This window comes from Chiroxiphia lanceolata, chromosome 2, assembly GCF_009829145.1.
Source record: "Chiroxiphia lanceolata isolate bChiLan1 chromosome 2, bChiLan1.pri, whole genome shotgun sequence".
NCBI classification, from domain to species: Eukaryota; Metazoa; Chordata; class Aves; order Passeriformes; family Pipridae; genus Chiroxiphia; species Chiroxiphia lanceolata.
In genome coordinates, this window is record NC_045638.1 from 73633611 (window position 1) to 73652642 (window position 19032).

The window sequence follows — 19032 nt, forward strand, 5'->3', positions numbered from 1 at the left end:
TATTAGTGAGATTCATCTGACCACAGCAAACATCTGCTTCTGAGGGAGTCACCTCAGAACTTTCTCTAGAGGGGTGGGAGGGGGGCAGAGGGGTAGGAGAAAGGCTCTGTTAGGGTGTAATTAGTCTGATTTCTTTTAAACACCTCCCTTGATCATTTTTCTCCAATGAATACAGAGTGAACTTAAGATCACCAGCTCATAGATGTAGCCATTAGATACTTCCACAGTCAAGGAGGTAGCATCCCACTCTGGTAGGAGGAAGGAGTTTTGGCGCCTTTGACTTTTTCTGTTTCAGTTTGTTAACAGACATTAAGCATTTGACATCACTTTAATTGAAAAGATGAAAGCCAATAACAACTACAAAATTTGTAACACCTGCTTTGCAGTGGCAGAACCACAGAAAAGCCCAGAAGTAATTAGTACCTCACTTTCTCCGTGGAATAAAAAACAGAGTGTAGCAAATAAGGTGAGACATAGAATTATAGGTTTAGCCTATCCTGTGCTTTAAATGAACAAAGGCCCAGTGGGAAATAATATGAAACAATGTAAATAAAACCTGTATCAGAGTAACTATATATGAGACAATTTCATTATAGTTACAGGCCTCAATTCTGGCATATTCTGACTTTAGCAAGTTTTCTTACAATATGGGCTTTGGTTTGTAAGAGACATTTCATCAAAAAATAAGAAAAGTAGTCTTATAAAATTTTTATTTGTGTTTCTATTTATATAGCAGGAGTGAAAAAAGTATCTACACTCTAAAAAGTAATTTTCCTTTTTAAAGTTAATTAAAAAAAATAAGATGAAGAGCAGGTTTTAGGGAGTCAGACACAATCATCCAATGTTGAATTGCAGTTTTCATTGGCATCTAGATGAAACTTCTAACTATAGAAGTTTGAAGGTCTAAAAACAAAGTCAGAGCTAGTCACCCTAGGCTCTCTTTCTAAAAGCCAGAAACAGAAATCTCCAGAGAAGTAATTACTCTGAAATGGCTTGAAAGACTACTTAGTGTTAGTCATTAAAGCTTACCTTATCTGGCTTGTCTGAACTCTTGAGGTACCTAATTCTCACCACTGATTGGGAGTTTGGTTTGACAACTTCAGGGTTAAGTATTAACTTCTATATGTCCAAATTAGGGTGCATTAATTCCATCCTAAATTTCCACATGCAGATAGGGCAACTATAAACTACTTTCAGTAATATGCACATAGAATAATACCACTAGACTTAAATGAAACTTTACTAAAACTGGTGGACACAACCCTTTAGTTAAGAAAGCTGTGACAAAGAGCTCATCTTTTTAGGAAACAGTGACAGGCTATACTTCAAAGGCACATGCCACTGCCCAAAATAACATGTGAGATTTCTCCATGTTCTTTGTAAAAAAAGGAGGTTGGCAGTGCACTGCTTTAGCATAAAGTAAACCAGAGTAACAGTGAGAACATGTGAGGGCTATCACTCAAAAAATTAAAGGTGAGGAAAACAGAGGACAACAATTGGAAGGATACAAGTTATCAGTTTCTTCCACAAGACTGCTTCCAGCTCATGCAGTGTTGGTTTATAATGAATCTTACTGCTAAGGTCCTTAGCGCACAACTCTTGCACTGCCTTTTATCCTACTTCCAATATATTCCAGTCCTCCAGGCATTCCAGTCCTCTGGTGTGGTATTTCAGTGTTCTTTTGCTTGAAAATTATTTTCTTAATAGACAGTTAGCAGTATGGAAAGTTTGAGCCTAGATGGATTTCCTGTTTTCTACTGTATTTCTTTAAAATAAGAAATTTAAGTGAAACAAAGCCTAAGCAACAGAATCACAGAATCCTTAAGGTTGGAAAAGACCTCTAAGATCATTGAGTCAAATAGTATCTACCAGCTCAAAGTAGAATAAAAAGCCCTGCACAATATTTTGCATTTGTTTAGCAGTATTTTATATTCACATGCCAGTCACAGCTTAGACCCTCTGTATCCAAACCCAAAGCAGTCAGCATGAATTTATACTCTAGGTACCAAAACTCAGTGCTGTTAAAGTGGTGCTAATGCAACCATTCCCAGAATCAGTTGTGTGATTATGAGAGATAAACCAATATTTTCAGTCTGAACATAGTTTAAAAGCATTTTATTAAATTAATATATTTAAAATAGTTGGATGCTTCTGTAATTAGAAAATGTCTAAAAAATATTGAAAAGCTGTAAGCACTGCTTATCTTTTTCAGATTACCCCTGAAAAAAATAATGTGAAAACTTACTGAAAAAAATGTTTTGCAGCTTTACTGCAATGCATGCAATCCTGGAATAATTTTGATCAAACTAATGGGCAAGTTAAATAAGAACCTTGCAAATCCACTTCATACAACAAGCAGATAATTGCTTATAGCCACTGCAAGCCTGGGCTGAAGGGCTACCCACATTAGTAACTACATATAAGAAAAAACCATAGGAAATAGTACTTATTCACTACAGGTCACAGATTAGTCCCTTCTCTGTAGCTCAGGAATTTCAAGTTCACTTTAATCTAGTGTAATTGAGCTAACCAGCTCTTACATTAAAAAGTAATGATTAAGTTAAATTTCTTGCAGACATTCTGTACCTAAAACAAACACGCAGTATGCCTCTGGCAAAGAAGGATACTAATTATAGGATTGACTCATAAGATGAAAGGTTGCACAAGTTACTACTAGAAGCTAAAGTATGGTAAACTGGTTTGAAAAAACACATTGAAATTCTCATACTCTGCAGTTGAGAATTTCATTTTCTAACCGTACTTAGCAATGACAAGAAACAAAACTGAATATGTTTCTAAATTGCTTGTTCATATTCCAGATGAACAAACTAGAAGTGAATACTGCAATTACTTCATCATTCTATACTATGGATTTTTTTTAACCTAATAAAGAAGTGAGCTCTACAGTAAATTTTTACTACACAAAAACGTGCAAAATTAATTATTTTTGGTCACTCTCAGCTTTCTTTTCTTATATTAAGCATGGTCTTAAAATGGATATTTGAGGATTCATTGCTTGACTTCACCCTTAATGCAACAATTCATTCTCTGATTTACCAGGAATCCGAAAAGAAACGCATCTCCAAGGCTCCAGACATCTGTGGGGAAGGATATGCAAGTTCAAAAGCAGTTTTGTATTACAAACGGAAGCTTTCACTGGGATTAGCAGATAGAGTTGCCAGCTGTGAGTTAGAACAAAGATAAAAAATATGTCCTATATGTTGCCGGCTACTGATTAGATACAACCTTCTGAATGCCGGATGGGCACTGCTTATGTGAACTCCTATTATCAGCGGCAGGAGCTTGTGATGTGAACTTATGAAATAAACAAAGTTTGATTCAATTTATTTTAAAAATTACAAGTTGACATTTCTGTTTTCAATTTAAGCTATACATTTTCCACCATATTGTAGCAAGCAATAAGGAATCCATTTTCAAAGACATTTACACTGGAATACTGTGTTCTCTCAATACATTAATACATGCTTTAGTAGATAAAAATAGATTACATATAAAAGTAATGTGCAATTCTCATGCCTAAACTAGACAGCCAATGCCTTTCAGTGCAATTCAACTTGGTCAAAGATCACCTCAACTTCATAAGATTTACTTAAAGCTCTACTGGATTATGACAATGTGTATTTTATATATTACATTTTCAGAGATTATGAACAAATAGTGTTGAAAAAAGACATTTCCTAATTTATTCTATGATTTCCACCTGTATGATGGAATTTACATTAAATTTACATTAAATCTACTCACTCTGAAAATCATTTAATATTTATATTGCTTACTGAGGTAGGGACTGCTAATACTAGATGGTTTTTTCAAAGTTTCAAACTTCTAGTATTCAAATTTTTCTGTTCTTTCCCCCAATCATAATAAATGAGCACTTCCAGGAGGTCCAGAGATTATAAAGTGTTTTACATTCTTTTCCTTTCTGTACATTTTCTGCTGTTGACAAATGCGGTAGGAGCTTATGCCACAACCTTCTTAGCTCAGTAAGTGCACTAATGTAGCTCCCTCTTCACTACTAGTTCATTTCATTTTGTAGAATCAGAAAACTCTTTGTCTGAGCAGCATGAATAGAAACTAGTCATCATGGTCAAAAGGATTAAAAAGGGATAATAAATGACAACAGTATAGGATACATTCTGTTCACCTAGGAAAAAAACCCTAAAACCTCCACAATTCTAATCTTATAATCTATCTTAAGAAGTTTGCAACACTTAAATTTAACATTCTGAAATTATTTTTAGCAGGCAAAAAAATCACACCTATGGGCCACTGGTAACATTTAGCATGCTTCAAATATGTAATAGTTAATGGAAGACAAATTTCCTGCTCTCAGAAATCCGGCCTTCTGTGGCCAGGAAGGAAAAAGCAGTTTCTCTCCAAAGAATGCTCAACTTGCCAGGAAGGAAGGATCTTTTACAGATCCAGAGACTAGTATGATGCTGGTATTAAGGAAATGATCTACATGCTCAGTGACAACCACCAAATGCTCTGACAGCTGTTCAATCAACAAACCCAACTCAACTCAATCCAGATAAATCTAGAACTTCAATGACAGGGATGTAGAATGACAAGAGATGTTTGACTCTCAGCAAGAAAGCACTTGCTATCGATAGCCTCTTATAACCTCAGGAATGTCTGTGAGGGTCAATCAGCACAAGTATGGGACACCAGTTCACCAATTTTGGAAGAGAAAACCTTATGGCAGCATCCAACTTGAGCTACATCACAAGCTTGCACAAAGTAACAGCAGGAAAAGACTAGGAAAGAACTAGGGTTTTTTCTTTGTTATTTTTCCTCTGTTGCAAGAGCTACAGCATTCCTTCATTAGTCAGCTAGCAACTGAGTCAGAAAACGTCAGAGAAATAGTGAACTCTATATCCTTATAAAGTACAAATATCTTAACTGGCATGTTAAGATGAAAATGTGTATTCCATCTCCTTATTTACCACTTAGTAGCAACAACAGTCTTTTGCATAAAATATATATATGTGATTGCTTTGGAATCAAAGGAAAGAGTATTATTTTTACATCCTCATAGAAAAACCTAATCTTTATTTTTGCCAGGAGAAAGTGAGGTTACAATATTGTTTATTTACTGAAAGATGGTTAATTTTCACTGTTGGTTTACCAGTTTAGGCTTCCTTCTTCCATTAAGTACCAACTCAATCAGATAGATTTCACATACAAAAAACTCTTCCCTGTGGAACTTTTTACCTAGATTTTGATCCAGAAGAATGTGTCACAATCCATCTCACACAGCCTTAATTACAGAAACCTGTGTGAAATCAATCTAACAAGCCATATTTTGTCTAAAGAAAAGTCACATACTGTAATTACCATATGTAGTAAAAGGAAAGGTTTAACAATTTGCTTGAAAAATGACACACTGAAAAGGAGTGTTCAAAGCACATACTTCTGTAAAGCCTCCAGAAAGAAACAGTACCAAAACACGCATTAAAATCCGAATTTTTTATGCCGTTGTTACTGAACCATACTTTGGTCTTGCAAATGCCACAGAAATATTTATTTGTAGTTCAAGTATATTTTGTCTTTTTACACCAAAAATATTTTCATTTCAGAAGTATAAATACGAATATAATCAAGGAAAAACAAAAAGAAAATACTTTTCTGAATTAAAAGGGACTAAACATACCAGTTAATAGAGCAAAATGTCTTTTAGTGATTCTTTTGTGCAGATTCATTCCCTGAGGTAGAGGATTACTCATTATATTGCATGAAGCAATACATTAAACCTTTTCAGTTCAATAACTTGTATTTTAGATTCTGTTCCTGATGCTCCACTTGAATTTACGATTACCAAGTTTCACCCCATTACTCATAAAACAGCCTCTAGAAAACTATGGCATATCTTTCTTCCCATTGATCATACTTTTTATGGCAAGAGAGAAAAAGAGAAAAAAAAAGATCAGAGGTAAACTTTTTGTCTGTTTACATTTTTCTTCCTTTTTTTATATGCATTCATTTTTGCTAAAATTTGCACAGCCTTTACAGTCATATTCAGCTTTGTAAATTTCCACTGGATGTTGTCAACAGACGTCCTTTAGGATTTGCTGGTCAGTCTCATCACATCTAATAATACAAAGGTAGCGACAAGCAAAATAAAGGACTGCCCATTATTTGAGATTAAAGAGTAGAATAATTGAAATAGAAAGTCTGACCCAGTCACCTGTACTTCACACACATAAAGCAGGAAGTAGAGAGGAAAGTTTGGCTGATTAGTCAGATAATAATTTAAATGGAAATTCATTAATTTGTAGCTTGAGCTTTACTTCAAAAATAGAACTCAAATTCTTAACTATTTGAACAATTTCTATTCAAGAAAACAACAGTCTGACTGGTATACTTCCATCAGCATATCCAAACAGCAAAGACAGCAGATATGCAGATATGCTTTCCCCCTCATTTTAAAAAGCTATGAGTATTAAATTGGAATTTATTACTTAACCATGGTTGCGGTCGGAATGTGAGAGTTATGAACAATGTAATTATCTCAACAAGATATCTTAGAACAACTGAGCTGTATTGTGACATATTAATTTGAGAAGGCATGAAACTGGGATCGCAAATGGGCACAGGCCCTGCAGTGCTAAGCACACAGAGTAATGGGAACCTACTTGTGACAGGGACCTACTTCTGATGTAATAATCAAAGAGTTAGGGCAAGAAGCCAACACACAGTTAGTACACATGATAAGGGAAGAATTCTGGACTCAAAGAAGTTAACAAAGAATGGACTCCCAGACATTATCTCAACCTGCTCTGCCGAATTTGGCATCAGAAGACACCATAGAACAGATTGTTCAGAGACAGGTGACAGACCGATTAGCTTGTAGATCCTGATGGTTTCAGTGCCAGGTGGGCATATAACTGCTCAGTGTTGCAAAAGTCTTCAGATGACCACTGAAGGATATAGAAAAATCTGTAGATGCCTCCTTAAATTTCAATTCCATTACCTCTTGGATCAACTGTGATAGACAAAGGGATCTGTATTCTCCAACTAGACACCTATTAAGAGCATCCTGCCCAGTCCATGCATATGTACTTCCTTTCATGGCACTAAGGGGAAAGCAGGTAAACCACAGACCTTTTGGCCTAAACTAAAGCTGTGATGTGTTCAACTCACTGGGACTCAGAATCAGTGCAACACTCCTGGAGACAATGAATAGTTGTAGATCCCTTGAGCTTTTAAGTGTTTGCACAGTTAAGCAGGACAGTTGGTGATGCAATTTTTGAGTCAGAATCCTTGGCCTATTTTGATATTTAAGCCTTATGTACCCCTAGATACTCGATAAGGCTAATGCTACCTACACTATAGTATATTTCTGAAGTATTCACTACTAGCCTAGTCCTTTTAGTTTGTAGCTTGAACTGGGTTACTTGAAAGTCACTCAGTGAAATATTTCTTTGTGCAAAGAAATCTAAGTTAGATTTGAGGTACTAGGTACAAAATAAGAACTCTGTTTGCTGGCATTGTAAGATTTTCAGTGAAGATCAAGAAATTTCAAACACTCATTAGAATTGATAAAGTTGTTCAGCTTACTATTCTTTTACTATAGACTCAAATGATAACAGAGCAGACATGCTATATTGAGTACTTCTGTTCTAGAGTTACTAGTGAGGGAATCAATTAATTGGAACAGCCCTTAAACCTATGGTTTTGCAGCATTAAGCTAGATGTGATTAGCAATCTTTCTGATAAAACAAATTTTCCTCTGTAAAGAGCAAACGGAATAGTACAAAACAGGTAAGGATAGTGCAAGACAGTGGACAAGAGTCTAACAGTTTAAAAATTGTGGTGGTTTTTGGTTTGTACAGGGTTGACTTTTTTTTTTTTTAAGAGGAGTAGAGAGGATGGTGGATAGAAATGAGGGAAGGAGTTCTGACCAGTTCTGTCTACTAACTGTAAAACATACATAGTGATAATCAGCTACATAATGAAGTACTTCTATACATATAGGCATAGAAATGAGAGGTACAGGCAAAAAGAGTTAGTGAAAGTAAGTTGGGAAAGTTTTAGAACATGATTAAACTATGCAATGAATCTAAATTTCTTCTCCTTTAAGTAGCATTTCAGAACTACTATAACTCATTCTAGTGGCAACATCTCTGTAATTAAAATAAGGAAAATTCTGCCCTCTCTTTGTTTTCAACTTTTTGTTTTCAAAGGGGAACCCAACATGTAAAGCAAATTCAGAACAGGAAAAAAAGGAGCTGTTTGTCTCTAAGTTATACATGACCCCCAATGGGTCAGAAGCATCACAATAATTAAGGACAAGGAATTGAAAACATTTAGATTTTCTAGGTTAACACTCTTTGACCTATGATGAGTGAAAGAAATAAAATTGTAATAAAACTTTATAAGACATTAATAGCAATTCTCATCTCGCTGAAGCACCTAGTCAAATTTGTTTCAGACTTCTTGAGTTACTCTGCCATCAGGTCACATATGGAACATATCAGACTGACTTATTACGTTTTTACAAAAGTGTACATTTCAGTGTTGAAATAACGGGAAGCTAACATCTCTGTAATAAAACAGTATTGATATTTATAAGCTCATGATGCTGTTATCTGTACTTAAATTAGCTGTCACTCCTTATGACTTCTGTGAAAGGTTTATACAATATTCCAGCTGCTTTCTATCACAGTGTCCAACATGGCAAAGAGGATTATGAGAGATGCTGTGATGTATCCCCAAATCAGAACAAATACTGAGATAAGATGGACATATATATATATGTCGGAATAGAACGAAGTAATTAAGAATAGTTTCATTTGTTACATACTGTCAGCTGCCAGTTGCCTCATATGCACATTGCATTAGCAATACAAAGTTTACTGTACAAAGCAACCAAATAAAAATTACAGAAAAACTTAATTGCTAGAAAAACATTATCTGGAGTCTGACAGCTTTCAAATCATAAAATTCTGTAAACAGAAAGAAGAAAGTGATACAAATAAATTAAAATTCCACTATGTAAACAGTGGAACTAATGTGGAATTGAATGTCATCCAAAAATTACTCTCAAGTTAAAATGCTATATTTTTTGTTTAATGAAATAATACAAAAAGCTCCAACAAAGCTGAGACAGTGGGATTTTTTTCTCTTTTACCACTGGTGAAAGTATTTTACAGAATACACACGTAGCCAGCAAGCTTCCAGCTCCCCCTTACAAAACAATATATGTTATAACCCTGCAGACTGCGATTTCTAGCTTTTTATCTTCTCTGTTCTGAAGTATAGTCCTTGCATATCCCCAATACCCATTACACTCACATGAAAGTTTACAAAGTCACAGATTCTAATCCTGTAAATATAAAGAAGTAGATTTATACACAATCCTAACTTTTCCTACACTAGCTTCTTTTACCACCAGGAAGAAGGAAATACCACCAGATTTTATCCCTTAAATAGCAACATTCATTAGTGAAACAACATACCTTGTAGATTTGAAGAGTAAGACTCAGCTCCAGTTTAGGATACTTATATTTAATTCTCAGAAAAAACAAAACAGTGTAACCATATAGAAACTAATTAATAAAAAATCTACAGGAGAAAACTGTAAAGGGAGCTTTGTGATCAATCTTAGTGAAGGCAGTCAAAGTGTCAAAGGAATTCAACAAAATTAAAGTAGGTAAGATATGGATGCCTCACATGAAAATGCAATGTTTTTACTATGATCTTCTTTATGTATTTTATCTCAACAAGCCACAGTCTTTACTTCTATTCCTCATCTTAGTAAAAAGCTGCTCATTTTTTTAGTTTGAGGTACTCTTTATAATTGAAACTGAAATCAATATCTGAAAATACCGTTCATGGCAAAAAAGCAGCAACTTTGGACCCAAGTGCCGGGTTATTTCAAACACACATAATGTTACAATCAAACTGCAGATATTTCCACTGTTGTGACTTATTCAACAAAACATTTCTGCTTCATTGAAGCAAAGAATGTGTTTATTTCCTGGAACACGTAGAAACTAGTTTCCCAAGCTTCACAGAATGGTATCCCTCCCCCATCCTGTCCCCTCTCAGCTTCCCATGCTCTTTGCTCTATGTCATGAAGACAAGCAGTAGTCCTGGAGAAGGAAGAATGATTTTGGCTGGACAACCTGTGCAATTTTTTATGGTTTAAAAAGTTATATTAGAAAAAAAAAAAAAAAAGGACAAGTCTGTTGTTTAAGTGGCAGTTTGGCTATAAAACCCTCTCTTGGTGCCTAGGTGTTAATTTCCTCACTTCCTTGATTCTTGCAATTTATTCCAATTTAACTGTTTGTACAGTCAAATTCTACACTGAATTTGCACATAACACAGGAACGCCACTGACCGGAGATTGGTCCAGAAAGGAAGTTCTAGGAATTGTTTTTTTAATACATTTCAAAAAGTTCAATGTCAAGGCTCTTTGGCTTAGTAGAAAGCCTGTCCAGAGACTAAAGTATTCTTGGGATTCTGGTGCTTTTCTGCATTTTGAATTGAACAATACAACAGTAACCACTTGTAAGAACAGCTGGCATAGCCAACCTGATAAAAAAATTCTATTACCTTAATTTTAATCCGCCATCTTCTTATGGCCAAAAGACGATAAGGAGTATGGTTTCTAATGGTTTTTTGTTTGTTTGCTAAGACAGACTAGCTGAAAACATAATGCTTGTTCTAAGAAAACAATGGTAATTTTTGGAAAATCTTCTGCTCCTTACTTGAACTATTCCCTCATCTCTCCTTAACTTGTGCCACCACAAGTGTTCTGAGGTTAACAAACTCATTAGATTTAAAAATAACCTTTAAAAGGATGTTATTTTGAGTCTTTTTCTATCAGAGAGAATCACCATCTAGCTTACTTAAGAGTCCTGAGCAGACAGGAGAGTGAACTCTGAGAAAAAAGAATCATTGAACCATATCTACATCACTGTTTCACCACTTTTGGACAGTCTACGGTACCCTCTATTCCAGAAATTACACCTTTGATTGATTGGGTTTTCACTCTAATTCCCAATTCAAAGGAATCCTTTTCTGTCATTCAGTGGAGAAAAAAATGTCTTCAAGTCAAAAAAATGTCTTCTGTTTACAAAGTGAACATAAATAGTAATTTTACAAACATGCTTTCATTTCTAATGTTTAGATGCTGCCCCTGTACATAGGATTGGTATTTACAGTTTGTTTACCTGAACTAAGTAAATTAAAATATAACTATATCATTGTGTATTTCATTTTCTGACATCCTAAAAACACACATAAGTCATTGTGTCCCCTTTAAAGTTAACACAAAGGTGATAACAATTCTCCTGGCCTCTAATACTCTCTTTACTTGTTCATTATAGAATCCTTTCAACTTTGCCTCTAGCAATTCACAAACTCATTTTTTCATGAGTAAATATTTAAACCAGATCTGTTTTAAAATGTCTACTGAAAGAAGATAAAAGCAAGTATTTAGATTTATAGCTAACCAGGTAATAATCAACTGCTACTAGAAAGAACTCGATCCATGTCTCAGCTCTAACATGAACCTGTAGTCCAGGCAGGGGGCTGTGAGCTTTTGTGCCTTTATGGTAATGTTCTAAAGCAAACAAGAGATTGCCACACACCTTGCAGGATAATTAATTCATTGAAATGGGACATTTAAACTTTTCCTTTTCATCTGTAATACGAGAGTTAGCTACACTAATATTTGACTTTCTGTTTCGCAGTGGAAAGAGAGAAGGATAAGAAGGCAGAGAATTAGAACTTAGTTCTCTGATCATTGAGAACTTGTCCCACACACTAATGATCTGTCTCCATTTAACTTCAAGTAGTACAGTCTTAACTATCAAAATATATTCATTATTGAAATAAACTACCAAAATTTTCAGCATTAGGTGGGAAAGGTTTGCCTTCGCACACCATTATTTATACTTCCTTATAGAATCATGTTTTTGTCTTGGTCTTAAATTTTCCCCTATCTGATGTTAAGTAAAACTCAAAAGGATTTCAGTTCACTTAGCTCTATTGTAGAAAAAACTTCCTAGGCTGTTCTGAGAAAGGCATGTACACTCTCCAAAACTGAGGCCTGAAAACCAATACACAAATTCTGAAAAAAAGCTTTCTGAAAACCACAGTGACATATCGTAACTGTACTTCATGGTAGGATTTCGGTTATTTAGGATTTTAATGAGTGGTTAGTATGCAAATAACAAACATTTTAATGATTTCAAACTTGTAAAAGCTAGAAATACTTGCCAATTCTCACAACTTCACTGTTACCACTTCTGTTACTTAGTCAACGGTTTTGTCACATCCATGAGAGTAGGGCACAAAAACATCTCTTATCTGGATTTACCATTGCAGCTTGTGCCAGAGAAAATGCTCTTCTCCATGGGGTTCCTGTTGCCTATTAAGATTAGTAATGGCTTCCTAAGGGTTCAGTTTAGGATCCAAGCTTAGGCTCAATTACAGAAGCCAAGTCACTATAAACTAAACAATTCTGAGTTATTTTAAAAAACTTGATAACTGTTCTTTCATCACTGTTAAAAAATAATAATTTGTGATTTTGAAAAATATGAAATAGACACGAGTCACTAATTACAGCCAAATTAGAATAATAAGGGAGGTAATTTCTTCTTCCCTGTCTTCTATTGTGCCAGAGAGCAGAATTCATGTTTGAAGAACATACTTTCTTAGAAGAAGGGAACAAACAAGAAAAGAGAAAAAAAATGTATAAAACGAATTTATGAATTAGAGATCCTAGACAAGATGAAAAACTGTTGCACTTTAGATTTCACCAACTTTATTTGTAGATAAAAAGAGTGAAAACAGATGAAGGGGATAATATCTAATTTGCCCAACTGAAGGAATTAAAATACATGTATACATGAAATGGTCTGTTTGGGTTCAAAGTCTGTCTAGAAATACCTTCTGCAACTCATCAAATTTGAAGTGATTTGCTCCAGTAAGTCAAGATCAGCATTTCATTCTTGGCATCAAATCTGACAGTGTTTGATAGGAAGAACATACTTTCTAAACATTTTTAAGAGATCATGTTGTCTACACTTCAAAAATAGTTGAACATTTTTTAATTTAATTTCAAGGCTTGTGCTGTACATGGGCAGGAGTTACTGCTGAAAACATTGGAACTTACTTGACTTAATCTTTTTACAGCAATCTGATTTACTGGTTTTGAATGTTGCAATCTTTAATAGTACAAGTTTTTATACATGTGGTTTCCTGTCAATTTCTCTTAGGGTTTGAGAGGATTTCATTATATACCCGAGATTCAGAATAATTTAATTTTTATTAAAGATTCTATCTGAAAAATCAGGGTTTATAGGTTTGTCACCCAAAAGGCACCAAAACTAGAATGGAAGTAAAAGAAGGAAATTTGGCTCATTCAAAAAAGACTAAGCAATATATGAAATCCTGAAGTATCCTTATTTCATTGAAGTTAATACAATATAAAACTATTGAAAAGTATGATTTTAACACACATTCTATATTCTTGGTTCAATTTTAATTTTGTACAATTTAAAAAAAATTAATATATTTATAAGAAACAGTATGTCTTTTTTAAAGTAGCATGAAGTATTTAAGGACATGACAATTTAATTCTTTCTATAAACAACTGTTTCTGTTTGAAATACGGGAAGAAACTCCTAAAACATAAGTTCTCAGTTACAGAAATAAACAAGTAAAGCCAAAGTTTTCCACATGATTATGTTGAATCATATTTATTTTTCATATTATAGACAGCAATAAATGCAAAAAGTACAAGTCACTCTTTTCATTGAATTATACACTTGATGGGATGTAGACCATCAACAGTCTTAGGAGAAGTAGCAACAAGGCTTCTGTTGCAGAATAAAGAGGTTCTCACCTTTGAAGAGATTCTAATTCTCTCATTGGCAAAAAACAAATAGAGAAGCCAATCACTTCTTCAGGTATATAGCAGTATAAAGATATTTATCTATATTGTTCTCTCTCATTGTAACCTTGGTAGAAAGGTTATTTTTAAAGATACCAACAAACTACCCTTCTAGGGTGTTCAGGAAAGGACTCATAGTTGTTGAGGCCTACCTCATAGTAGGCAGAGGGTCCAGGACAATTGCCTTTCTTTTGGCATTAAAACAGAAATTAAAAAATTAATATGACAACATCAGAAGTGGAATCAAGACTCCCTGATATGACAGGAAAGTTTATTCCACAAGTGACTGGTCATTTCAGGGAACTTCTCAATGATAGTACTGGATCTGTTAAAATGGTTTAACAAAGTCATTTCCTAACAAAAAATGAATTTTTAAAAGAATTCATAACTGTGACTATCTTCTTTCCCAGGCTTTGAAGTTAAAAGAGAAAACACTCTAAAGCAAAACCACCACTTACAGTGAGGCTCATAGGGAGGAGGAGGATCACCACAAGGAACACATTCCATGTCTTGAAAGCCTCCAAGCTTAGTCTTCCTATAAAATCTAAAAGACAAAAGAATGAAAAAAAACCCCAAACAGTTAATCAAAACCAGTTATTTTTAACTCACAAAATTAATCAGGTGTTTTAACAAAATCTTCTATACTTGCAAATTTTGTCAATCTGTGCAAATTATTAGGAAATAGAAGAAAATAAAAGTAAACAAAACACAGTAGATACTAATTAATGGTGCAACAGCAGATCTAAAGTAAACTCAGGAAAAATCTAACTCTGTTAGTCCAAATGCATAGTAACTATAATTTTATGTTTACAGAAGAAATAGACAACTTTGGAGATTTCAGACAGAAATCAATATCCCGTTTTCCACATAGACTAAAACCTACATGACATGTATGAAGAAACTTACCTTATGAAAGCTTACTTACACATCTAAAAATAAAAGGGAACTATTTAATCTATATAATTCTCCAAAAATAAACAAGATATTATAAGGTAATTATCACCATTAGCAATATATAATGGATCAGATGTCAGCGACATTTTATTCTAAAGACCCTCCAAGAACTTTATTACTGAGTTTATGTTTGAAGAGCTTACTGACTACAGTGATTGGCAAAACCCTACACTCCTAAAGCAGGGAACAAGAGTAGCAGCAAATAAAAAACCGAAACTTAAAGAGTGTGGTACTTCAAATCTCTAAGTATCTGTAAGTATCCTCTAAAGAACTTATCTAGAGTAGGTCTGTCTGTCTTTCAACCAGTCACTAGTTCTAAGGCAGAATCAGCAGCTGTGGCCTGTTCAAGATAAGTACATAGATTGTTTCTGTAGAGGTAGTGGCACATTAAATAAAAGGTACTAACTCTAACTCTAGTGATGTTATATTACTAACATTGCAAATGCCATTAAAGTATGAAGTCTGTATCAGCTAAAGCAAATAGCTTTCCAACTGCTCAAGAAACCCATGCTTTAACAATGTGAACAGAAACAGACCCATAGGCTACAAGACTGAAGGTCTTTTGCTATGAATGAAATGTGTTAATATTTGTTTTTAGCTGACATGCTCACTTATAGTGTTTTGAAAGTGAACAATAGGGAATGGCATGTTGAAAACCCATGCAAACCAGAAATAAATATGATTGGTGAGAGGTAAAACATTAGCTACACCATTTGGTTTGGCTAGCTCTATCTTCCGTTTGCTTAGGCAGCATCTAAACTTGAAGGATGAGTGGTGGTGTGTCTACACTTCTGTTACCCAAAATGCCCAGACTAAATGACCTGTGACTACCCTTGCCATGAATGACTCTCTCCCTCCTCATGTTTCCAACTTTGCTGCAAGTAAATGCAGGTTGTGGAAACAGCTCTCATTTTAATACACATTCAACACACATATCTAGAATGCATTCTAGACCAGAATATTGAGAAGCATTCCCAGGTCCTGCAGTTTAGATTTGCCCTTAATTCATGTTTTACTGTGGCTTTTTTTTTGTTCCTTTCTCATCTTCCAAAATTTATCTTACATTGTTTACAAAAGAAGAAAATCTTCTCCCTGCTGACAGCCAAGTAAGCCCTACCATACATGTATATTAATATGCAATAAAAGCATAAATCAATCCATCATGTGGTTGCAAGTAGTATCAAAAGTGGTTGTGAGTAACATCTAATGCCTGGGGCTGCACCTTCTTATACAGTGACTTAAACTAACATTAGCTACCAAAACATTACTAAGTGATTTTAAACGAAAAGACCTCACTTCTGGCTTAAGAAAGAATAACAGAAGGAGCTTCAAGACTGTTCAGGTATGATAGCTAGTATTTAATAAATAATTAAATAAAAGAGCTGAGATATATACATGAAACAAATATATGAACTTTTAAGCATGTCTGAAATATATACCCTGAAAATACAAAGGCTGTTATCATTGCAAATCAGTTCTCATAAACTACTCCCATCAATTAAACGACCAGTCAGTAATTCATAAAAGCATCAGAAATGCCTTTTTACAAATTCATGGCAGGCCTTTGTAATATCAGAACTTGGCCACAATGTAAAGAATAGTCTTTTAGAGATCTTAAAATATAATACTACAAACAGAGATTAGCAACAGAGATCTGGGATGACTGGACAACAAATTCAGCCAGGATCATGCTCTACGAATTTATCAACATGGTGTAGGAAATTCAGGCACATAAACCACAGCCACTGTTTTTGACCTAAGAACATTTGTACATGAGAATTATTAAGCATTGACCTAAGGAGGGGAAAAAACCCAAGTAAATAGTGTGATCAGTTTTCAAGAAAGTAATTGTGTATGTTTACAAATATTTAATTCTTTATAACAATGAAGTAAGACACCAGTAACACAATGTTTTGATGTATTTTGCTAGGATGCTGCATAGACAATACTCTCATAGACAAAGTAGGTAATTATCCAACCATTTTTATGGATGAGATAATTAAGATTGCAATTCTGAAATTAAGATAATACAGTAAATTGTTGTCAAGGCCAAGATTAGAACCTAGGACCTTCACACGTACACAAAGGATACAATCACTTGTCCGGAAAACATGAACAAGCAATTTTAATGCAAATTAGTTTTGAATTTCTTCAAGTCTCATCTTCAGAAATGGGCTTACCCTGGTAAACACTCTCCACATAGTGCATTGCTGGTGGCAGAACAGTTGGCCTTCTGAAACCGGTTAACTAACGCACAATCCAGACAAGGCTTGCACTTCTGAAAGCCCCAGTCCTCCTTGAATCTGTTTGGCCTGCATGTCATGCACTGTGCATCCTCCCCATATCCAAAGCCGCATTCCTGTAGGGATTAACAAGCAATAGCAAGCTATTCAGTCACAGAAAGCCTGAACAAGAAGAAAATGCTGGGATAAAATGAAGACCTAGCGTAATTATTACTGAGAGTAGGTCTTTCTTGAGACAAAAGCCATCCTTTCAGCAAGTTCAAATGTGTTTTCCACTGCTAATAATCTCCCTTACTTCTATAAGTAATACTTAGTCATCCACTTTATTCATGAAACCACTGTGTATTTGAATGATAAAGGGCTTCAAGGACTCCCACAGTTTCATTATTACTAGCTTATGGTAGAATTATTGAGCTGTCTGTTTTTTAATTAGGTCAGTCATGTGAAAGTGCAGAAACTGGGACAAGTGAAATATAAAGGCACTTCGTTACAAAAACAGCAAAGAAGCACTTTGATATTAAGGTTCATAGCTAAGGTGAACAAAGTTAATTGCCAAAGAGAGTGCACTGATCTTCAAAGGCTTAGAATTTCTGTTACCAAATAAACCAGAGCTAGTTAATGACCATCAGCTAGGCATGAAACGTTGCTTAGCCACTAAGAATTTCAGAAACTCGATCTGCTCCAGTCCTAACAGTTCTTAAACTGCTGGAAAAGTTCAACAGCTCTGCAGATCTGCATGATATTTTACTACACAAGGAATACTGTTATGGTTGGTTATTTATCTCAGATTTAGCTGTTTAAAGAAATTATTTCCATTCATTTGCAAAAGAACACCTAATACCACTGACAAGCTGCAAAGAAAAACACTTAACAATACGTAATAGTCTGGGGACTGAATTCTGTGAACTGACTATGAAGAACTATCAATCTACTTCTTAAGAGTTATCAAATTACTAAGAGTTGCTATTCTCTTTTATCATCCAAATATCAAAATAATTTTTTTCAGTACTTTGGAGTTAAGATTTGATGCATTAGTGTCACACTGGAAAACAGCAAGAGGAATGCAACAAATTGCTGGAAAGGACTTACTGGGGAGGGAGTAGGTGGGAAAGGCACAACATGGGGACCTTGTTCTCCAGTATGTGGTTTCATTAGAAGAATAGGGAATTTTCCCAGTGGGGAAACTGCAGGAAATCTTCAACTTGGGCAACTTAAGAGAAGGTTTCCACCAGTTTCCACCACAACATACGCGTGTTTCATACATATAAACAATTTTTCCCTAAGTCACTGACCTAACCCAATCTGCTGCAGTAAAAAAGCTTTGAACCTTAGAAACACACAGGATTCTCCAAGGTTTTGCATTGAGAAAGCATCTATGGGGCAAGCTCTGTGAGGGAGTTGACCAATATGTATTTTATAGTGCTTCTACACTGAAATGATCAAGTAGCGATACACAACTTCGGATGCATTTTACTGGACATCTAAGAATTTTCTACTTTCTTTTATGTTAAGAATAACTTTACACTCCTATGAAGAACAAGTCCTCAAGTACACAGAAAGCAAACAATTCTATGAAAGCAACTACAAATGGACACTAAAAATAGTCTTCCTCCTCTGTCTCTAGACCCAGAAACATAACAAGTTTTAATTTTTGGTTTGCTTTCTTTAGCTGAAATGTAGTTTATTACTCAATCAAACGATGTATATTCGGATCTTTTGATAAATCGCTTGGAATCAGTCCCTCCCAAGTTCCTAGCAAACTTTCAAATATAAGGCTTAAATTAACTTAATTATAAGTTTTCCTTTCCAGACTACCTTTGAAGCTTCTGATCAAAACCAAGCAGGAAATGAAAGTCAGAATTAAATTCCTTCACTCTCTGGCCCAAACTACCAAAGCTTGAGTAA

The 19032-nt window shown here is 34.8% G+C and overlaps 1 protein-coding gene across 3 annotated transcripts in view; it reads right to left on the minus strand.

Annotated features, from left to right (window-relative positions):
• Window positions 1-19032, minus strand: part of TNFRSF19 (TNF receptor superfamily member 19) — a 57986-nt gene that overhangs the window by 17033 nt on the left and 21921 nt on the right. For all 3 annotated transcript variants that reach the window (XM_032680384.1, XM_032680383.1, XM_032680385.1), the window contains 2 exons: window positions 17065-17243; window positions 14389-14474 (listed from right to left, as the gene is read on the minus strand). In XM_032680384.1, coding sequence (XP_032536275.1) covers window positions 14389-14474; window positions 17065-17243 — 265 coding nt within the window. The remainder of the gene's footprint in view (window positions 1-14388; window positions 14475-17064; window positions 17244-19032) is intronic.